This window comes from Mustela nigripes, chromosome 11 (genome assembly GCF_022355385.1).
Source record: "Mustela nigripes isolate SB6536 chromosome 11, MUSNIG.SB6536, whole genome shotgun sequence".
NCBI lineage: Eukaryota > Metazoa > Chordata > Mammalia > Carnivora > Mustelidae > Mustela > Mustela nigripes.
In genome coordinates, this window is record NC_081567.1 from 14,917,827 (window position 1) to 14,941,697 (window position 23,871).

At 40.8% G+C, this 23,871-nt stretch overlaps 1 protein-coding gene and 1 long non-coding RNA gene across 4 annotated transcripts in view; one reads left to right on the forward strand and one right to left on the reverse strand.

Annotated features, from left to right (window-relative positions):
* Positions 1 to 662: 662 nt before the first annotated feature.
* Positions 663 to 23,871, reverse strand: part of VKORC1L1 (vitamin K epoxide reductase complex subunit 1 like 1) — a 69,175-nt gene continuing 45,966 nt past the window's right edge. Inside the window, exons 2-4 of one of the 2 annotated variants that reach the window (XM_059414777.1) lie at positions 8,130 to 8,239; positions 4,405 to 4,534; positions 663 to 2,493 (exon numbers count right to left, since the gene is read on the reverse strand). In XM_059414777.1, the coding sequence (XP_059270760.1) occupies positions 2,487 to 2,493; positions 4,405 to 4,534; positions 8,130 to 8,239 (247 nt within the window). In that variant the 3' untranslated portion in view covers positions 663 to 2,486. Of the gene's footprint in view, positions 2,494 to 3,763; positions 4,535 to 8,129; positions 8,240 to 23,871 lie in introns of those variants that run through there. The other variant, XM_059414776.1, reaches the window with a different exon arrangement.
* Positions 5,067 to 14,692, forward strand: LOC132026664 (uncharacterized). Of its 2 annotated transcripts, none has more exons than XR_009406966.1 (3): positions 5,067 to 7,753; positions 9,762 to 9,959; positions 12,379 to 14,692. It is a non-coding gene; the product is annotated as an uncharacterized LOC132026664 (long non-coding RNA). The 2 variants fall into 2 exon arrangements; XR_009406967.1 differs by having other exon boundaries at positions 9,765 to 9,959.

Sequence of the window (23,871 nt, forward strand, 5' to 3'; positions counted from 1 at the left end):
CTTCAGACCACTTTCAAGGAACGTGAGCGTGGTAGGTTCAGACAGGAAGTTAGGGATTCTCGGGGTCCCGCGTTTCCTGGGACCACGGAACCTCATTCAGTTCCTTGAAGGTCGCAAGTTCCAGGTTACATGTAACGTCTGGGAATGACAGAATTCTCTTCTTGAAACATTAAAAAAATGAAACGTAACAGACACACTTAAATGTTTTCCAGGTTAGGGGTAAGTTCCATATCCTAAGTCCTCAGGTCCTTTGTCGTATTCAGTAAAATCCAGCCGAACCGCATTTTAAACAGATTCGTCCTTGCAGATGTTGCCTTTCGGGGAGACGGAGGGGCGCCTTCAGGGGGAGCCAATGCACAGCCGTGGCCAGAGCTCATCTGCGCCGTCTGCGGGCTTCCTCGCCTCCGGGCAGTACCTCCTTTTTCATTCATTCCTGACAGCCACCTACGTCACAAGCCCACGCAGATTCCAGTAACCAGAATCACTAAGAATTCTGCATGTGTCTTCCATAAATAACAAATAATTTAAGGGAAAAAGAGGTCAGTACACCTGTGGAAAGGAAGTTAGAGTGTCAGCCTCAGGATGTGTTGATGGGAAGACCAGCTGGGTTCCAGCGCCTTGTCTGGACTAGAACACTAGTATAAGAAGGACGGCAGCACAGCTAACATGGGTAACGGCTACATTTATTTTATACCAAAAAAGTTATGTGCAACAAATAAACATTCTTACATATTTACATGTTTTTTTTTTTAACCAGTTAGCAAAACTGTCCTAAATCTCTGATAAAGAATATTTCTATCTATAGTAAAGGGGGACGTCTGCCCAGTGAACTCCACTTTAAATGAGTGTTTGTTCTGGAGCTTAAAGCATGAATAATAAATATTTTTGATGGAACGTACTATACAGATCAGACACCTAATACTTAGGCCATGCTTAATACAGTTTTATAACAAAACATTTTACCTTTTCTGGGCTCATTTGTGGGGGAAAAAAATTAACCAAGTAGCCTGGATTCCCACCCCTGCCCCTCCTATTTTATTGAAGGGGAGAGTTCTCACAGATTAGGAATCATAAGTGCTGCCTAAAATGTCTGAATAGAAATGTTCCACCAATGCTTGCACGTTGGGGGAAAATACAGGAGGACAAAGGTTGCATGTTAGGTATTCCTTCCCAAATAGGTTACCAAAAATGATAGTGGATTTCTTGTTGGCATTTGTCTAACACGAATTTTCAAGACAAGATTTGTCACCTTTCACTCATGTCAAGTGCTGGTTCCAATCGCAGTTCACAAGTAGTCACTGAAGATAACTGCACTTCTGATAATCTTATAAATGAAATACAAGCAAAGTAAACCCAAGAAGTGGTTTTAATTTCACTGGAGTCTCGGTCCTATATCCTACTGAGTAGGGTCCAAAGATCTCTTGTACCAAACGACAGATCTTCATCTCTGTATGAAAATAGTCAATGCTTTCAACATCTTTAAAAGTAACAGATTTAGAGTGAGGTGACATACATCAAGTAGAAGTAATTCCTGGCACACAGCTGGTTAAACCTGAGTTATTTCACCAGTTTACCTTCGTGGAAAGCACCTAGCTGCAGTGAAAAACAATGAAATCCTCCAAACCACCTAGATTGCCTAGAATTTGTCATCTAACCCCAGTTTCTCTTATTTCTTCAAATGATACGATTACCAAGTAAGTAAGGGGCTTCATTTGTTATGACAGATTCCCTAAATCAAGAAGCGTGGAATTACTGCAAAGCCCAGAAATCCAATCCCCACCCTCCACCCGCCCAAATTTGTTCTTCAGTGTTGGTGGCTAGTAATGTTGCAGTGTTTTAAATATTGAGTCTAAAATAGTCCTAATAGGCCTTGTAGTTTATAGCATGGTGTTTTCTCCTTTGGGTGGGAGAGAGGATGGAGAAAGGAGCCTAAATGCTTCCATCGGGGTCCTGTTGCTTACAGAGATGCTGGCATTACGATGCTGTTATTTGAGGCAGCACACCGTCCTCGCTCAGTGAGAAAAGGGGTATGAATTCTACTGGGGTCACAGGAACGTCGCAGAAATTTTTGTACGACTGAAACAGTGGTGTTTTCCCCAAGGCTTATTAGGAAAGCAAAGGAAAACCTGGAAGGGTCTGGCTGAACATTTTTACATTTTATCATATGAGAGTTCAAGACATTTGCAAGAATGCTGCATCAAGACAAGCTTTAACTATACTCTGCTGATTGATACAAAATATGATGAAAAACCATTTTAAATTGGGACACGAGGAACTTATTTAGGACAACCAGTGTTATATATACCACAGAAGTCTTCACTGTTAACCATTTCCACTCTAGCTTAGAAGACAGACTGTGAGCTGTGTGGCAGGACTGGAAGCACTCTACAAAGATGACCTCTGGACATCATGACTGGACAAGGTCTTCAGCGCTAGGACTTGTTTCTCCATAGACACCCGACATCCAATTCAATGCTTTCTGGAGTTCATTCACTACAGAAACAAGAACAATACATACATAATAAAACAGGCATTGGAATATTCACATTTATGGGAAAACACAAGCCTGGAAATCCGAGTTCGGCTTTTACAAAACTGGGTAAAACTGGTTGAAAGTTCATTACAATTCAGATGTTACACCTGCCTTGGGCCAGAAAGATACACTGCATCAATTAGGACAGTTAGGCGGAAACTGCTGAACAGCTGCTGACTCCACATATTATGGGTCACAGAGCAGAACCTGTCCCCTCCCTTCAAAAAGAAGGCTCATTCATGAAAGCACTCAAAAGTTACCGGTCTGTTTTTAACAGAACGATGAGACTAACTGGAAGCAAAAACACTGCTCCTACTTCTCCATCTAAGGAATAAAATGATCATACAGAACCTTTCTAGAGAATAATGCAGGTTTTCTACTTCATGGTAAGAGGAAGGAAGGACACTTCTGCCCAAGTTCAACACACAACATATTTGGTTTGAGGTTTAAGACAGAAGGCACTTTTAACATTCTGATAGAAGGTGTTAATCATAGAAGCATACTGTCCCAATTTCATTTGCGTTTATTCGCATCACCTTTAAAATCTAGGCATTTGCGTAGTTTCTAGAAAGAGCAGTGACACCATTAGTGTACTTCACCTTCAGATGTTTCTACCTGCACTACTCCCAATGGAGCAAACTGAGAAGCATGTCAGCCCTAAGATTTACCAATCTAATGCTGACTCTAAAACAATTAAGTCAGACATCCAATTAGTGCAGGATGAAATGGGAAATACCACAGGGTGACCCAAGAGCGATCCTGCTCTGGAGCAACGGGGCTTCTATTTCAAGGTCCTAATACTGTTTGGTTGGCTGGCACCAATGTGAAGGGAAAACTTCTGCAGGACAATTCAGCTACCGTAAGAGGCTTTACCTAGAAATGCCATATCAATGTTCCCAGCTTTTCTCCAAAGAATTCTACCCACTTCCCCATCTTTAGTGTCCTGAAGACTTTGGATGTGAAGGTCTGGTCACAGGACTCATTTTGTAAGGTTATAATTGATCCAGTTTTATGACTAGACACAAGCTTGACTTGAATGTCCAAATTTAGCTTCTTCCTTCCCAAGGAAGGAGATGAAAGGGAACCAACTACCCTATGATTTTGCTGTCAGTACTCCTCACAAGATGCTCCGTTCAGACTTACTATTTTCACTATTTCTTCAGTCAACATTGGGCTGACAATTCTTCATCGCTACACTTCAACTAAACTGTACAGTAAGTTCTGCAGGGATGGATCCAATATTTCTACCTTTATTTACAAATATCACATAAATGGATTCTAGTTGAATCTACATGTTTAAATCCATCGGCTAAAAACATATTACATATTGTAAACATGGCAATATTTAATACAGTATCTATTCTAAAATATTTTCATGTCATGATCACATTTGTTATACCTGAAATTGAATTTATACACGTTAGAGAATTACTAGCAATGGTCGCTCACTTTACAATCAAGGGCAGGGGGCTAGGGCTATATTTTATTATTTCGGAAATATCTTCAAAGTAAAGTTAAAGCTTGTCTTTGATTGGCTCGGCATATCCTTTTTTCTTTTCTTTTCTTTTTTTGTATCCATATTCAAAATGAAGATTGACACAGAAAATAGCTAGGGCCCCTTCTAATTTACAGGATTTTAAAAAATCAGTTTGAGATTCTTAGGGAGAGTGTCTGTTGTGAAGAATTAAAAAAACAAAACAAAACAAAACTGCTGCAAAAGAACCCTAATGGGAAAGGGGGCTCGGCGGCCAGTTCGGAGTTTGTCTGTCTGCGGTCAGTCCTGCTTAGGCTGCAGCTGCCGCTTCCAGGCCTCATTCAAGTAGACCAGTCGCTTGTAGTTGATGATGAGAAGAACGAAGTTCAGCACGTACGTGACGACACAGATGAGGCAGAACTCCTTCAGCACAAAGTACAGGATGTAGGCCAGGTACAGGGAGCCCACCACGGACACGATGGAGGATGTCATTAGGACTAAAGCTGCCACTGCGCTTGCGGTCATGCCTGCAAGGGGAGAGACACGGCTCAGTCAGGCCTTGACGACGGAGAAAGTCTCGGAGTCAAAAGCAAGGCTTCTGCGACCTGCTGCAGTGCTGGAATGCTGATTTTACTGAAACATGTGATGGAATTGGGGAACGAAAATGACTGGTCTGGTGAGATTCTGCAGGCTGACTCTGCACACAGCACCAGTCTTACAGCCGTAGTGTTTCTCACTTGTCAGCATTCTAGGCGAATTATCATTACTTGGACCGTGAACGGGCCTTAGTTAAGCCCTGTCTGCCCGAAGCTCACCTGTGAAATCGGCAGCCCCGTCGCTGCGACCCCTAACGGAGAAAGGAACGTGAGGACCACAACTTCTCTCCCAAGCAGAACACGCTGCCCCTGGCCTTGGCACTGCAGGCTTTCCATCTGTGGGCGCTTAAAACCTGGCTTCCCATGTTTAGGTCAAAGTTTTTAAAAAATCTGTTAATGTTTAGGTCAGATTTTTCAAAAACCATACAAAGATGATTGTACCAATATGCTGCTAAAGAAGGAAAAACTTGTAATAAACATTTCAGAAGGGCTTGGGCTAGGAGGTAACAAGCCATGTTTGGCCAGTTGGTCACATGTGGGTCAAACCAGACCAAGAAAAAAGGCGGTTCTGTGCACTGAACTGGGGCTCTCTGATGCTGTCTGACATCTTCATGTGTTCTGTTCTGTCATTTCCTGCAGCCAACGGTCGTGGGAACGTGGGACAGAAGAGACAGCGGTGTATTAAGCTACCATCCCTCCCAACAACTAATGGACAAGGAGAACAGAAACAGGAAGAAATGATCAGTGGTAGGAGGCTGGAAGAGGCTAATGAAGGGGCTGAAATCCCCACTGCCTGCTAACCAGAAGCTGCCTGTGGGCTCAGACCACAAAGACCGGCCGTGCCCCCAGGCCCGGTCGTGCTAGAGTGTGACCCTTCACGGCTAATGTACTGCCGGATTCCTGATGCTGGGGACTGGCCAATCTGACCGGCCCCCGCTCTTGCACCTACAGACTGACCAACCGAGCCGCGCTCACTCGTATGTAACATTTAGGACAGACTGAGTAGCTCAACAGACAGCAAAGCCTACACTGTTTTTCCTGTCTGGCCCTTTACTAGTTATTTAAAGCTCCAAAATTAATGCTCTCACCTTAATTTTACCAAGAGAGTTGGTTTCAACATGAGGGACAAGTTACTTACTTTCTCACCTCCTAATACCGATGTGTGAATTAAAAGAGCTGTTGGGCGGGCGCCCAGCTGGCTCAGCCAGTAAAGTGTGGGACTCTTGATCTCAAGGTCGTGAGCTCAAGCCCCACGTTGGGCCTAGAGCTTACTTGATGAATGAATGAACCAATGACCAAATGAAGGGTATAAAGCTAAAGGGTATAAAGCACTTCGAATGCTCCATAAACACTGGCTATTAGTTAAATACCATTTTGTACCCAACCTGTCCTGATGTGATGAAGCTGGTGGCTTGGGATACAATTCCCAGTGGAATTTACAACGTGCTGTGCCTCTAAATAATGAAGGTCCCATTGAGCAGCGGAACATTCTGCAGCTGGGAAGAAGAGTAAAGACACTCATGGATTGGTGTGGAAATACCACCACGATGAATTAGTTGAGCAAAAAAGAAAAAGGAGTATGTAGAACATTATGTACAGCATCTGTCTTTTACATCTGAGAGAGGAGAAAATGAAGATGATAGGTTTGTGTCTTCTTGCACAGGCCTCAAGGAAGTACAGCAACAACACGCAGCTACCAGCTGGGGTTGAAAGGCTACGGAGTGGGCAGGGGGGCACCGGTCACGGGCAGGCTTCTCACTGCACGGCATTTTACATGTTTGTACTTCCGGACTCGTGGAAGTATTCCCTATGGAAAATTAGATTGGAAATGCTATATCTCAAACAACTTAGAAGAAGGGAGTGAAGATGACGTGCTCTGGAAAATCGTGTTAGAGGAGTCCGCGTGTGCCTTCCGTGTGCCTGACTTTATAAATGCTTTGTGTGAACACACAGAATGTGAACAGAAAAAAACACATAGGATACACACGATCTATAAAACATATATATAAGGAACTTCAGAAATTAAATATGACAAATGGAAATTTGTTCTATCTCTATCTCCAAAAATTAACAAAGTCAAAAGTGTTTCTTATGCTATTTTAATTTTGGCCTATACGTTATATTCTTCTTTAGAAATCCAAATGAACAAATAAATGGAATAAAAAATAAAAGTCTCACCTGGGCCCCCAACCACTGACCCTTTTTATATGCATTCCTGTGCATATATATAAACATAGAACTTCTCTCATATCTGTTATACTACAATTTGCTTTTTTCACCAAACTATGTCTTGATCTTCCCAGAATATTCATGTAAGACCTACTTTTTCCTTTAATGGCTACATAGTATTTTCTAGTACAGGTGTAACCTAATTTATTCAACCATTACATTTTGCTAAGCTACTTCCAGTCTTTTGCTATTTTATACTGCTATGAATATCCTTGTGCATATTTTTATATTTCTATAGGATATGGAACTGGGTAAACCTGATAGAAGTATTCAGAAAAATTTAGATTCACAATTTCCCTCATAAGAAATCAACCTCAACTAGGCAGGAGAGCACCGCAGAGGTGGCAGGTAATGGGGTAAAATATTAACGATGGAAACCAAAGGTCAAAATTGGCTGGATTTAACTCTGAAAGTATAAAACACTGTACAATCAAAATTCACCAAACTAACACAAAAAGGACAAAGAATGGATAAAATGTAACAACTATGAAAATGGACTATTATCAGAACCCCAACAACAAAAGTGACAATGCCAGAAAAATTAAAATAAAATGATGGGGATTTGTAACTATTAAATCAGAAATTTTATAGAAAGCACTTGTAAAAAATGAAGATGGATGAAGACAGACAATTGAGGGAAAAGTAGTTTGGTAATACGTATTAAAGTCCATTAAATACTTTGTGTGTTTTGGCTCATTCGCCCAAGGTTTGGAAATTTATTTTGCAGAACTAATTCAAACAGGGAGGTGTGTGTGAGGGGCACTTTAAACAAAGTTGATCAGCACAGTGTTACTTAGAACACAAGAAACTTGAAAGCTTGATGTCAACAATAACAAACACCAGCGAGGAAACAGCATGGAAGCGTTCACGTACAGTGAAGTGGAAAGAGCAGAAGACAACGGACAGAGCAGGTGTGTGAAGGTGAGGAGTTACGTCTGTGCTTGCAGTGATGCTCTCTTGGGGTGTGACATTTTTCAGGAATCTGCACAGTATATAAACTAATAAACAGGTTTCTGCGGGAGACTGGAAGAGTAAGTTCCCTGAATGAGGATGGTTTTTCCGGACATTATGGGACGCTGCTGTCCTTGATTAAAGACCAACAGATACCAAATCCAGCGTTAGCATCATCAAAGTCTCGGGGAACCAAATTTTCACAGCAGAAAAGTGTGCTGCAAACTAGCGGTTCTATCATTAACATGCTTTTATTTAATATAAAGACATTTCAGGGCAAAGACACAAAGTACTAAAGGGAATATAACAAACAAACTTATTTTTGTATTGCTGTATAAATACTTACCAAGTAATAACTGTAGTATATAAAATATAAGTCCAAAGACACTGTTTGGCTGGTTTAATACACCATCCTTTCCAAAAATGGAACCCAAAAGACCAAATCCTCGACCCCATCTGTAAAATAAGGAAAACCAGTAACCCCATTTTGAGTCTTCCTATTTTAAAAAATGTAAAATTGTCTGAGAATGCCATGCCAATATACCCATCTGAATCTCTAAGTTGCCTATTTCTACATATTCTCTTATCCAAAAGGTAGGATGGAAGTATGTTTTTTCTGATGGCATTAGTATTTGCAGAGGAAGGGCTCCATCAATTTAAGCCAGTCCCTTCGCAGCAGCACCACTGACATTTTGGGCTGAAGAACTCTTTGCACTTGGGGGCTGTTCAGTGTATTACTGGGTGTTAGCAGCAGCATCCCGGGGCTCTCCCCACGAGGTGCCAGTAGTATTCTGCCACCAGCTGGACAAGCGAAATGTCTCCAGCCATTGCCAGATGTCCCCAGGGGCAGGGGGGCAAAATCTCCCTGAAATGAAAGCTGCTGACTTAAGTTTCCTTATTTCTTCATTCAAAGTATGTGGAGCGCAGGGGCACCTGGGTGGCTCAGTCGGTTAAGCACACAACTCTTGGTTTTGGCTCAGGTCATGATCTCCTGGGTCTTGGGATCAAGCCCTGCATCGGGCTCCGCACTCAGCACAGAGTCCGCTTGGAATTCTCTGCCCACAAATAAGTAAATAAATAAATGAATAAATAAAATCACAAAGTATGAGGACTGAATGTTGCTTCCTGACAAATTTCACCAGGATATGCAACAGGAAACATATCTTGGGAACATATTTGTAAACACAGAACAGTATCAGAAACTACGGGTCCTTTCTAGAATCATACCTCAAGACTAAAAAACCCGATACACAATTTGCTCTGTCACTTTTTATCTGCAGTTTAACTTCAAATTTTGCACTTAATGTTTTCAGAATCTTATTTTCCTGTTTTTAAGAAAGATTATTTCTGATTTAATAAAATTTGACTCAAATATCAAACTAGCATTTACTTTTGATGAAAACCTTTGAAGATAACTTTAACTCTGAACGAGAATGCTTTTCGAAAATAAGAAAGAAAACAGCAGTCATGGTTTCAAGTCCGTAGCAAAGCACTGAATGAAACCTGAACTTTGCTTTGGAATACAAACTACCTGAAAACAAGGAAAAGTAAGTAATTCTTTATTTGTCACACGAGCTTAATAGTGTCCAAGAAAGGGTGAAACTGCTTCATAATGATATTGGGAGGGAAGAGCGACCCTGATTTTACAAGCAAGTGAGAGCCCTGAGGATTTTTATCATCCAGAGTCATCCACCTGCACATTCTTGTGCGCATTCTAGGTGCAGGTCCCGGGCCAGGTGCTGGGATACCGGAGTGAACAAGTCGGAGAAGGTGATTCCCTTGTGGGGCTTTGATTCCATTGGGGGAGGAGACGCACAGAAACAAATGACAAAGTCTCCTTCAGAAACGGATGAAACTACTAACAGACCTGCAGGAAAAGTGAGGGCAGAGTCATTCCAGACCAGAAGTGGTAATTCTAAAAATTTAGAAACGCACACAATCATCTTGGGGTCTCATTAAAATCCAGGTTTTCCTTTAGCAGGTCTGTGGTAGCACCAAGACTGCATTTCCAAACCAAACCCAACGCTCCCAGCTCGGGCTTCTGGCGGAGGACCACACTCTGGAAGGGAAGGGTGGAGGGAGCTACTCTAGCCGACGATCCGAGACGGCCTTTTTCAGGAACCACGTTTTGAATTAAATCCTGTATGATGAAAGGCAGCCAGTCTCTTGAGGAATGGTAAGTGCAGAGGCCTTGTGGCAGGGAAGAGCTGCTCGTGTCCAAGAAGTGTGGGAGAAGGCCTCAAGGCTGACAGTGATGCGGGAAGAACGGCAAGGGCACGAGGCACCCCATCACTGACAGCACTTATGGCCTTTTGCAGGCCATGATAAAGAGTCCGAATTTTATTCTAATTGCAATGGGAAGACATTCGGTGGCTTTTAAATAGGAGACTAATACAGGCTTATTTATGATCACTCTTAACTATTGTGTAAGAAACAAACTACAGGAGGGCCAGAGCAACAGGAAGAAACTATGCAATCAGACTTCTCAGCTCTGCTCATCTGAAGTAGTAATTCAAATGTAAATCACCACCTTTGGCAATGGAAATAATTGAGCATGCGGCCCAAATCATCACGGGCAAACAGAATTTTTATATATTCCAAGTACTGGTCTGTGTCTAATTATTTACACAGGATCATGTTGGTATTTTCCTTGAAAAAATGCAGAAACCCACAGAATGTATCATTTTATCAAAGTAATACATGCATACGGTTTAAAAATCAAATAATACCGAAAGTCTTACAAAATAGACTTCCCACGCTTCCGCCCTCTCTACACACAGTTCTGACTCCCCAGAGACAACCACTATGCTCTTTAAACCTTTTTCCCTATTTAATTCCACATTTTTAAAAGATTTTATTTGTTATTTGAGAGAGAGAGCAAGAGAAAGAGAGCACAACCAGGAGGAGAGGGGTAGATCGAGAGGGAGAAGCAGACTCCTCACTCAGCGGAGAGCCTGATGCGGGGCTCAATCCCAGGACCCTGGGATCATGATCTGAGCCGAAGACAGACACTTAACCTGAGTCACCCAGGTGCCCATTAATTCCACATTTTTAAATAATATGCTTACATGGCTATTTCTTGATTTTTGAATTTTTTAAAAATTTTAATTCAATTTAGTTAACATATAGTGTATTATTAGTTCCAGGGGTGATTTCTAAATTCTAGTATCTTATGCTTTTCTAATATGGTAGACTAGAATGTCACTTTAAAAAAACACTGTGGGGGCACCTGGGTGGCTCAGTGGGTTGAACCTCTCTGCCTTCAGCTCGGGTCATGATCTTGGGGTTCTGGGATCGGCCCCAAGTCGGGCTGTCCGCTGTGTGGGGGCCTGCTTCCCCCTCTGCCTGCCTCTCTGCCTACTTGTGATCTCTCTCACTCTGTCACATAAATAAAATCTTAAACAAAACAAAACATTGTGGGGTAACCCTTTGGGTCCCCTCCCTCCTTGGGAGCTTTGTATTATCACTTTGCTACTGCTCAATAAACCTTGCTTTGCTGCCCCAAAATAAACAAACAAACACCACCACTGTGGAGAGCTTTAAATGTATATACACAAAGTTAACAGAACAGTGTAATAACCTCATGCAGCTGTCGCCTAGCTGCGAAACCCAAACCGCACCTTCCCTGTTTTATTTCCACCTCTACCCAACTTACCACTCGAAGATCAATTTGTTACTCTTTAAGGCAAAATTCACATACATTTAATGCACAAATCTTAACTCTTCTGTAATTCTGATGAGTGGAACACCTGAATTGTCCTGGTGGACTAATTCTGGAATACTTACCCACTGGTGTGACAGGACCATTTAAGTACCTTTCCTAAACATCGAACGAATGAACACTCCAAAACCATGAGAGTGCTTCCATCTCCCCAAGTACATTGTTAGATCCTCATCAACCCACACTCTTCTCCACCCTTAGCATCAAATACTGGGCTAGCGAGGCTTACAGGAACCCAACTTCAAAACCCAAGTTACATCTTGGGTGTCCTGGATCACAGCACTATTTCCCTTAGGTCACATTCAAAGTTATAAAATACAATTACCATCCTAACGTTTACAACCACACAGAACAATCACTTAATTCCTCAATGAATACAAGTAATAACACTTAATAAACTTTGATAAACTTGATGTTAAAACTGTCAGCAAGCCAAGTCACAAGTGAGGTAGACTGGATTTACGTAAGATTATCTTCCTTGGAAAGGGGACGAAAAACAGATTTTCATAAACGACACTATACTTTAAAACTCCTATGGGTGCTGTAATTTAAAAACTTTAGTGAATTGTTTTTCAAGATGGGACATTTGAAAATACTGTAGTTTCCCCTACTTCTAAAAAGCTATACTCTATGAAACATATTTTATACACTAACTTTATTCCTGGCTCTATCTTAGCTTCTAACCATTTTTTCCTTGTTCTGTCTATACTCACAATTCTATTATATTACTTATCCCAGAGCTGCCCCAAGTAATTTATGGAAGGAATGGGATATTAACCAATTGAGCCAAAAGAAAAAAATTTTTAATGATGATTTTTGTTGATCATTTTTTAAAGTTTTTTTTTGTTTTGTTTTTGTTTTTTTAAAATTCCAGTATAGTTAACACACAATGGGATACGGGTTTCCGGTGGACAACACAGGGATCGACAATTCTGTACATCACGCAGTGCTCATTGTAAGCATACTCTTTACTCCTACACTTCACTCACCCGCCCGCTCCGGTATCCACCGGTTTGCTCCTTAGAATTAAGAGTCTGAGTCTTGGCTTGTTTTTCTCCCTCTTTCTCCCTTTTGCCCATATGTTTTGCTTCTTAAATTCCATGTTTGAGTGAGATCATCTGGTAGTTGTCTTCCTCTGACTTATTCTGCTGAGACTGTACTCTCTAGTTCCATCCATGTTGTTATAAATGGCAAAATTTCATTCTTTTTTATGGCTGAGCAATAGTCCATTGTATATATATACCACATCTTCTTTATCTAGTCATGTATGGTTTGGGCTATTTCAATAATTTGGTTATTGTAAATAATGCTCTTATAAACATTGAGGTGCATGTATCCCTTTAAATTAGTGTTTTGTGTTCTTTTTTAAAAAAGATTTTATTTGACTGAGAGAGAGGGAGAAGCAGGCTCCCTGGTGAGCAGGGAGCCTGATGTGGGGCCCAATCCCAGGCCTCTGAGATCATGACCTGAGCCGAAGACAGACGCTTAACTGACTGAGCCACCCAGACCCTGTGTTTTCATAGTCTTTGGCTAAATACCCAGTAGTGTGATTGCTGGATCACAGAATAGTTTTTTTTTTTTTTTTTTTTTTTTTTTTTAAGATTTTTAGGGGTGCTAGGTGGCTCAGTCAGTTAAGTATCTGCCTTCAGCTCAGGTCATGATCCTGGGGTCCTGGGATTGAGCCCCATGTCAAGGTCCATGCTCAGCCAGGAGACTGTTTCTCCCTCTGTCCTTCCCTCTGCTCAAAATAAATAAAATCTTTTTAAACATAAAGATTTTTAAGATTTGTTTTTAAAGAGTGTGTACTCCCGTGAGTGGGGGAAGAAGCAGAGGAAGCAGACTATGTGCTGAATGCAGAGCCAGGTGCAGGGCTTGATCTCACAACCCCAGGATCATAACCTGAGCTGAAACCAAGAGTCGGATGCTCAACCTAGCGAGCCACCGAGGGGCCCCAGGGTAGGTCTATTTTTAACTTTTCGAGGAACCTCCATACTGTTTTCCACAGAGGCTACACCAGTTTGCATTCCCAGCAGCAGTGCAAGAGGGTTCCCTTTTCCCCGCATCCTCACCAAAAGTTGTTTCTCGTGTTTTTTTTTTTAGCCGTTCTGACAGGTCTCATTGTAGTTCTGGTCTGCATCTCCCTGATGAGCCATGATGTTGAGCACCCTCTCTGTGACTGTTGGCCATCTGAATGCCTTCTTTGGAGAAATGTCTTTTCATGTCTTCCGCCCAGTTTTTACTTGGATTATTTGTTCCGTGACTGTTGAATTTTACAAGTTCATTATCTATTTTGGACACCAACCATTCTTTGGATACATAATTGGCAATATCTTCTCTCCTTCTGTAGGTTGCCTTTTAGTTTTGTTGACTGCTTTGCTTTATATTTGGATGAAGGCCAAATAGTTCATTTTTTGCTTTTATTTCCCTTGCCCCAGGAGACATAATCTACAGCTAATGTGGTCTCTTCTAAGGTTATGGTTTCAGGTCTTACATTTGGGTCTTTAACCATTTTGAACTGATTTTTATTAATGTAGGTGTTAGAAAGTGGTCCACTTTTGGGGCGCCTGGGTGGCTCAGTTGTTAAGCGTCTGCCTTCGGCTCAGGTCATGATCCCAGGGTCCTGGGATCGAGTCCCACATCAGGCTCTCTGCTTCAGGGAGAAGCCTGCTTCTCCCTCTCCCACTCCCCCTGCTTGTGTTCCCTCTCTCGCTGTGTCTCTTTCTGAAAATAAATAAATAAAATCTTGGGGGGAAAAAATGAAAAACAAAGCGGTCCAGTTCCATTCTTTTGCAGGTGGCTGTCCAGTTTTCCCAACACCATTTGTCGAGGAGACTTTCCCCCATTTTATGTTCTTTCTTCCTTTGTCAAAGACTGACCGTGTAATTGTGGGTTTATTTCTGGGTTTTCTATTCTGTTCTGTTGATCTGTGTGTCTAATCTAGTACCATACTGTTTTGGTTACTACAGCTTCATATTGTAACTTCAAGTCTGGAATTGTGATAGCTCCTGTTTTTTCTTTTTCAAGATTCCTTTAGCTATTTGGGGTCTTTTGTGGTTCCATACAAATTTTAGGATTTTTTTAAAAAAGATTTTTTACTTGAGAGAGAGTGAGCACGAGTAGGGAAGTTGGGGAAAGGGACAAAGACTCCCAGATTCCCTGCTGAGCGTGGAACCCAATGGGGAGCTCAATTTCACGACCTTGAGATCATGACCTGAGCTGAAACCAAGCATTGGGACGCTAAACTGACTGAGCCACCCAGGTGCCCCTAGGATTGTCTGTTCTATTTCTGGGTATCTTGGCAGGGACTGCATTAAATCTGTAGAATGCTTTGGGTAGTATAGACATTGTAACAATATTTAGTCTTCCAGTCCGTAAGCAGTGAATGTATTTCCATCTCTTTGTGTTCTCTTTCATTTCTTTCATCAGTGTTTTGCAGTTTTCAAAGTACAGGTCATTCACCTCTTTGGTTAGGTTTATTCCTATGTATCTGACTTTTGGTACAACTGTAAATGGGACTGATTCTTTCATTGCTCTTTCTGCTGCTTCATTATTGGTGTATAGAAATGTGACAGATTTGTGTACATTGATTTTGTATCCTGCAACTTTACTGAATTTGTGTATCATTTCTAGCAGATTTTGTTGAAATTTTTCAGGTTTTCTCTATATAGTATCATGTCATCTGCAAATAGTGGAAGTTTTACCTCTTCCTTTCTGATACGGACGCCTTTTTTTCCCCCTTTTTCTTGTCTGATTGCTGTGGCTGGGACTTCCAGCACTATGCTGAAAAGGTGGTGAGAGTGGACATCCCTGTCGTGTTCCTTATTGTAAAGCCTCAAGTTTTTCCCCACTGAGGCTGATAATAGCTGTGGGCTTTTCAGAGGTGGCTTCGACTTCTCTGAGGTATGTTCCCTCTAGACCTACTTTGTTGAGGGTTTATATCATGAATGGGTGATGTAAGGAAATATTTTCTTAAAGTAATATTTATATAGATGTTCATTTTGCTTCAGACATTAATGAGATGATTACGCAGAAGAGAATTTCTTTCATCTTTGATTCTAAGAAAGGTTCATTTATGACCCAAATAATGACGTCCTTGAATATTTTGTATTTGGGGGCATAAGCAACAAGCACCACTTTCCTATGGTATGAATGAGAAATCACTCAAAAGTTTCTAAACACTTCTATTTTTGCCAGAAACAAATACGAGTCAATAGTTTTCCAATTCTCGTAGGTTGCTGAGGATAAATCTAAGACATTATTTGCCTCTTTCACCCATTCCCTCCTAAGTGTCCAAGGAAGTTTTCCAAAGGCTACAGGTGTGACATGTAATAATGCAACAGACTGAAATGCAAGGGCTGATATGAGAACCCAACCGTCTTCAATTTCAACAGACATTAAAGAGATCTGTGGCAAGAGAAACAATGCTGTTCAATTCACTACTGTATGTGTGTGCACGTGTGCTTGTTTGGGGAAAGCTATTTTTTATAAAACTATTTTGTGAACATATAATGGAGTTTACTATAACTTTTAAGTGAATGATTTAAATAACATAAGTAATTTTGCAATTTTTAATTTCTAGTACAGTAAATACCAAAGATATAACACACATAAATACATACTTGGGGTTCTCAATAACTATTAAAGTATAAGGGAGTCCTGAGATCAAATTGTTTGATCTCACTGCTTTCAACCAATTTCCCAGTAAAATACATCACAGTTCAGACAAAATTTTAAAAAATTGGGGTACGGTAAAGTAGGAGGAACTTAAAAAAAATAATTAAATAACGTGCATTTTAGTAAATTATATTTTTAAAAGATTTCATGGCCATAACATTAGAAAAAAGTCAAATAATAAATGGTGGTAAGGATATGGAGACTTTGGAACCCTTGTACACTACTGGTGGGTAAAATGATGCAGCCCCTGTGGAAAGCAATTTGGCGGTTCCTCAAAAAGTTAAACACAAAATCACTATACAAGCTAGCAATTCCACTCCTAGGTACAGATTCCAAAGATCTGAAAACAGGTATTCAAGCAAGTACAAGTACTTGTTCAAAGCAGCATTAGTCACAACGGCCGAAAGGTGGAGACAATTCAAAGTCCACCAACTGACGGCAAACAAAACATGGCATGTGCCTACAGTGGAACATTACTCATTCGTAAAAAGGAATGAAGCACGACACATGCTATAATGTGGCTGAACCTCAAAAGCATTGTGCTCAGTGGAATAAGCCAAACACAAAAGGTCACATATTGTATCAATCTAGAACAGGCAAAGCCACAGAGACAGAAAATAGGCTAGTGGTTGCCAGGGGTTAGGGAGGGAGCAGTGAGGTATGACAGCTTAATGCATCCAGTATCTCCCTCGCGGGTGATGAAAATGCTTCGAGGGGTACCTGGGTGGCTGAGTCAGTTAAGTGTCTGACTCTTGATTTAGGCTCAGGTCATGATCTCAGGGTTCTGGCATTGAGCCCTGTGTCTGGTTCTACACCCAGTGGGGAGTTGGCTTCTCCTCCTCTTCCTCTACCCTTCCCCCAATTCATGCTCTCTTAAAAAAAAGAAAAGAAAAGAAAATTCTTTGGAACCGGATAGAGGTGACAGCTGCACAGCACTGCAAGTGTACTAAATGGGCTGAATGTACACTTTAAAATGGTTAATTTCAAACAGATTTCACCTCAGTTAAAAAGAAGCTTTGTGGGGGCACCTGGGTAGTCCAGTTGGTTAGGTGTCCGCCTTCGGCTCAGGTCATGATCCCAGGGTCCTAGGATCGAGTCCCGTATTGGGCTCCTTGCTCAGTGGGGAGCCTGCTTCTCCCTCTGCCTGCTGCTCCCCCTGCCTGTGCTCTCTCTGTGTCTGTCTGACAAATAAATAAATAAAATCTTAAAAAAAAAAAAAAAAAAGAAAAGAAAAAGAACAAATTATTTTCAGGAAGAAAATAAATACCACAAATATCAACAGTTTCTTTCGAGTTTAATAAGGGTACTTTATTCCCCCATCTACTTTGTTGTATTTTCTAAATTTTCTTTAATGAGCAAATACTACTTTTACGACAGCAGCCAAAAAAGATGCTATATCAAGTTCATTAATCACATTTAAATTGATGACAAACTTTAATGTCATTCCAACTTCACTCTCTCCCACTCAACCAGATTTAAATTTTACTGCAATTTCTTTCCTCATGGAATAAATACAAGACCCTAATATAATGACTAAAACATTCAGGAATACAAAATTAATAAGAAAGGAACTAAATTAACAGTATGAGTCTCCCTGATATCTTCCTTGCTCTGGGGGAGAATCTGTTGAGATGCTGGCTTGTACATACCATTTATACATATTCCTCTCACTTAAAAATATTTATGGGGGTGCCTGGGTGGCTCAGCAGGTTAAAGCCTCTGCCTTCAGCTCAGGTCATGATCCCAGGGTCCTGGGATCGAGCCCCACATCAGGCTCTGCTCAGGAGGGAGCCTGCTTCCCCCTCTCTCCCTCTGCCTGACTCTCTGCCTACTTGTGATCTCTGTCTGTCAAATAAGTAAATAAAATCTTAAAAAAAAAATTTATGATCTCTGACTACTTGCTTATGCACAATTTTTTCCTTTTCTTTCTTTTTAAAATTTAAATTCATGTGTAAGTGAAAGGAATATCTATAACATATATTTTGCCTGTAATTCTCTAATTCTATTAAAAATTTTTTTTAAAGATTGACTGACTTGAAGTGGGGGGAGAGAGCATTCATGCAAGCTGGGGGCGAGGAGAAAGGGAGTGGGAGATGATTAGACTCCCTGTTGAGCAAGGAGGCCAACAGGGGTGCACAATCTCAGGACCCTGAGATCATGACCTGAGCCAAAATCAAGAGTCAGACACTTAATCAACTGAGCCACGCTGACGCCTCAATAATTTTCTCATTTTAGGTTGTATGAGCATTTTTGTAATGGCCTACTGGCATAAAAACTCTATTCAAACATTTAAAATTGCATTGTGAGCCTCTGCCTTCGGATCGGGTCATGACCCCAAGGTCCTGGGATCGAGCCCCGAGTTGGACTCCCCTGTTCAGCGGGGAGCCTGTTTCTCCCCTCTCTCTGCCTGCCTATCTGCTTACTTGTGATCTCTGTCAAATAAATAAATAAAAATCTTTAAAATTGCATTGTGCTTGATGGTTCTAAAACCCTGAGAAGTCCATTTTATTGAAAACAAACAAACCAATCTAAATAAGTGGCAACAAACAGAAATAAAAATTCAGTTGGTTTCCAAAAGAGTTTGGATGCGTTAGGCACCAGATATGACAAAAAGTTTGATACATTCAAGAAAAATACTAAGGATGTAATTTCTACAAAGAAAAGGTCTACCCACTGTGGACCAGCTTCCTGTCAGATAACCCAAAGCCCCAGTGCTGGGAGTGTGGGCTCTGGAGTCAGACAAACTTGATTCTGTCATTAACAGGCTGTGTGACTTTGGGTAAGTCACTTAACCTTGGACTCTGAAGCCCCTCCTTTGTAAAATGGAGATGATTAGGTACTCAATTCATGGTACTGCTGTGGGAAATAAGTGTGTTAAGAATAATTCTATAGTGGCTTCAGATGTCCCTCAACAGATGAATGGATAAAGAAGATAGAATGTGTGCGTGTGTGCGCACGTGCGCGCGCGCACACACGCATACACACACACAGCAGAATACTACTCAGCCATCAAAAGGATGAAGTCGGGGCGCCTGGGTGGCTCAGTGGGTTAAGCCTTTGCCTTCGGCTCAGGTCATGCTCTCCGGGTCTTCGGATCAAGCCCCACATCGGGCTCTCTGCTCAGTGGGGAGCCTGCTTCCCTCTCTCTCTGCCTGCCTCTCTCCCTACTTGTGATCTCTGTCTGTAAAATAAATAAATAAAATCTTAAAAAAAAAAAAAAAGGATGGAGTCCTACCATTTACATCAATGTGGATGGAAATGGCGGATGTTGCTCTGAGTGAAGTCAGTCAATTAGAGAAAGATAATTACCATATGGTTTCACTCATATGTGGACTGTAGGACCACAGAGGATCATAAGGGAAGGGAGGAAAACTAAATGGGAAGGAATTAGGGTGACAAACCATGAGAGACTCAACTCTAGGAAACTGAGGGTTATTGGAGGGGAGGAGGTGGGGGATGGGGTAATTGGGTGATGGTCATTAAGGAGGGCATGTGATGTGATAAACACTGGGTGTTCTATGCAACTGATGATTAAATGAACTCTACCTCTGAAACTAATGACGTACCATATGTTGGTTAACTGAATTTAAATTAAAAAGAAAGAAAATGGAAAAATTACAGGGTGGCTTAATGTCAAAAAATATAAGTAGATATGTATACACAAAACATTCTGCTCTCTAGCATTGTATCTTCTAGGCCCAATGGTTTTGATATAGCATGGCTTTATATAAAGCTTTTTTTTTCTTCCACAAACACTGGCATGATTTATTAAAACATTTTACTTTTGATCTTAAACATTTAGTTTGATATTTTATAGATATACTGTAATTAATGGTGCAGATCACTGCTGGTGAACATCAGGCTATTTTTACTCCTCACGATTATACAACATTAAACAGATACATCATGCAAAGCATAGGTCTGTACGTTACATTATTTCCAGAACATAAACTAAAAAGAAAGAAGTGACTTAAGTAGCATAAGCATCTTAAAAATTACTGTTTTTTTTTTTTTTACGATTTTATTCATCTGACAGAGAGAGACACAGCGAGAGAGGGACCACAAATGGGGGGAGTGGGAAAAGCAGGCTCTGCTGAGAAGAGAGCCAGACATGGCACTCGATCCCAGGACCCTTCGATCATGACCCAAGCCAAAGGCAGGCACTCAGCTTACTGAGCCACCCAGATGTCCCTCTTAAAAATTACTGTATTATAGGAAGCAACCTCTTCGACCTCAGCTGCAGCAACATCTTCCTAGGAACATCACAAAAGGCAAGGGAAGCAAGGGCAAAAATGAACTATTGGGATTTCATCAAGATCAAAAGCTTTTGCACAGCAAAGGAAACAGTTAACAAAACCAAAAGACAAATGACAGAATGGGAGAAGATATTTGCAAATGACATATCAGATAAAGGGCTAGTATCCAAAATCTATAAAAAACTTATCCAACTCAACACCCAAAGAACAAATAATCCAATCAAGAAATGGGCAGAGGACATGAACAGACATTTCTGCAAAGAAGACATCCAGATGGCCAACAGACACATGAAAAAGAGCTCCACATCACTTGGCATCAGGGAAATACAAATCAAAACCACAATGAGATACCACCTCACAGCAGTCAGAATGGCTAAAATTAACAAGTCAGGAAATGACAGATGCTGGCGAGGATGCGGAGAAAGGGGAACCCTCCTACACTGTTGGTGGGAATGCAAGCTGGTGCAGCCACTCTGGAAAACAGCATGGAGGTTCCTCAAAATGTTGAAAATAGAACTGCCCTATGACCCAGCAATTGCACTATTGGGTATTTACCCTAAAGATACAAACGTCGTGATCCAGAGGGGCACGTGCACCCGAATGTTTATAGCAGCAACGTCCACAATAGCCAAACTATGGAAAGAACCTAGATGTCCATCAACAGATGAATGGATAAAGAAGATGTGGTATATATACACAATGGAATACTATGCAGCCATCAAAAGAAATGAAATCTTGCCATTTGCAACGACGTGGCTAGAACTAGAGGGTATTATGCTTAGTGAAATAAGTCAAGTGGAGAAAGACAACTATCATATGATCTCCCTGATATGAGGAAGTGGTGTTGCAACATGGGGGCTTAAGTGGGTAGAAGAAGAATAAATGAAACAAGATGGAATCGGGAGGGAGACAAACCATAAGTGACTCTTAATCTCACAAAACAAACTGAGGGTTGCTGGGGGGGGGGGTAGGGAGAAGGGGGTGGGATTATGGACATTGGGGAGGGTCTGTGCTATGGTGAGTGCTGTGAAGTGTATAAACCTGGCGATTCACAGACTTGTACCCCTGGGGATAAAAATACATTATATGTTTATAAAAAAAAATTACTGTACTATGGTGCAAGAGGTTGTATTCAATTTTATGCCAACTTATACCTCCAGCATCAGCGCTGAAATGTCTTTTTTAATAATAGCTACAACAGAACAAATGGTAAACATGCTTTTACAAAGTTAAATAGAAAAATATATTCCCAAGTTTAAATTTCTGATTACCTTTTTTAATTGCTTATTTATATATCGGAAATCATTTGCTTTTTTCTTTGGTATTTAAATTTTATAGTAAGTGTGCCATTATCCTGTTTTTATCATTATACAATTTAATAACAGTAATTTAAAATTTTTCTTTATATACCCACACACAGATATTTGAATTACATTCCTCAAATTTACACAATACCTCCTGCCTCCTGACCCATGCCTTTACTCATCCCTCGCTGGGCCAGTAGCAAACTTACTCGACTGATCAGTTTCCAACAAGGGACTGAGCATCTGTGGATAAGACCTTCTGGATTCCTTCCTTGGGATTTATCCACCTGAACAAAGATGCATTCAAGACTAAACTTTTTTTTTAAAAATGTGGTCTAAAAAAACCCACAAAACATAAAATTTACCAATCTAACCATTTTTAGTGTACAGGTCAGGAATGTTGAATATGTTTGCATTGTTGGGAAACAGATCTCCGGAACCTCTTCACCTTGCAAACCGAAACACTATCAAACAACTCTGCTTTTCTCTCTACCCCTACCCTGGCAACCACACTTTCTTTCTGTTTCTATGCGTCTGACCACTCTACTTTAGGAGAACCACACAGTATATCTCTCTTTATGTACTGGCTTCTTTCACTTAGCACCTTGAAAGGTTCATATACGTCGGGGCACGTGACAGGATTTCCTCCCTTTTTAATAAAAAGTTGGCTAATATGCCATTTTATGCACACACTATGTTTTGTTCATCTACTCACTGGCACTGGTTGCTTGCACCTTTTGGCACATAAAGCTTGTCTGCTGTATATATTTTTTCTGTTGCCCCAAACAACTGCCATGTTCTGGTAATTTTTTACCCAATCCTGTGACAGGAGCAAGCACCCTCGACAGTAAAATTTCAGATAAAACCCAACATCAAGACAAGTCAAAGACGAGGTGCTAGAAGGTCCTCTCCTACCACTCTGTTGTGAGATCAAACAGCCCGGTTCACAGGCGGTGATGCCCTGGGCGAAGGTGAAGAAGTAATATATATTTCTCTCGTTCTAAACTCAAGGGTTATGATACAGCATCAATTTAGTAAGAACTTTTTGGAGAAAAAAATTACCATATAAATATGTACATTGATCCAGATGGTAAAGTTAAGTAACAACGGACACAAAAATCACAGAAATAAAGAAGTTAATATTTGGTTCTATAAAATCTTTCTCAAAGTTTCTTTTGTGGAAATGACCAGCTCATACCAGGAAAGTGCCTCATTCTCAGGCCACTGTGGACAGTAGATGTTAAATAAAACTTAAAATGTTTTCAAGATGAAAGTTCTATTTTTTCACATCAGCTCAAGAACCCAAAAGGGTCATAACCACTTAAAAGGAAAAATGGATCCTGGAAAGTGCACAGAAGTGGAGTAATACTTGTGTTGGGCCTAGCATGGTAGCTGGTAATGCTCTATGTTCAAAAAATACTTGTGACTATAAAAATTTCTGAGGAACTTCGTGTTAAGACCTGTATACTCAACTTGATAATATTTTTTCTTTTCATGACACTAAATTTTGTTAAAGTTATACATACTTATTTTTCAAAGCCAGATATTACTATAAGACTTAGCACAACACCTTGAAGTTCTCTGATCTTGGGAGTCACCCTCCTCAGAGGTGAGCACTTTCAACTCATTTTTGTGGGTTTTTTTGGTATTTATTTGACATAAATTCTTCATCATTTTCAGATTGGATCATTGGATGCAGCAGGTCACGGAGAAATACAGTCCGTACCATGGCTGGCCTCGGGCTGCTGTCTGGGCCTGCCGCACAGCCACCCTCCCGATTTCCAGTCTCTCCTCTCCAGCAGACATTCTGTTCCCTAGATTTAGTATCTTCTTTCCCCCTTGCTGGCTCACTTGGTTTTGGTGAAACAATCTTCTAACAGGTTCCTTGAAAAAATACAGACTGGAGGTAACACTTCTGAGATACTGAGAGTCTAAACATCTTTCTTCTACCCTCACTGGATTGGCAGTTTCGGGGGTATATAATTATAAATTAAAAATAGCTTCCCCTCAGAATTTTTAAAGTCAGTGTCCTTGAAAATCTAATACAACTCTGACCCTTGAATATGACCTGTTTTCGTTCCATTATGAGGCTTTAAGAAACTTTAATACTGTTTTCAGATTTCATTTATACTG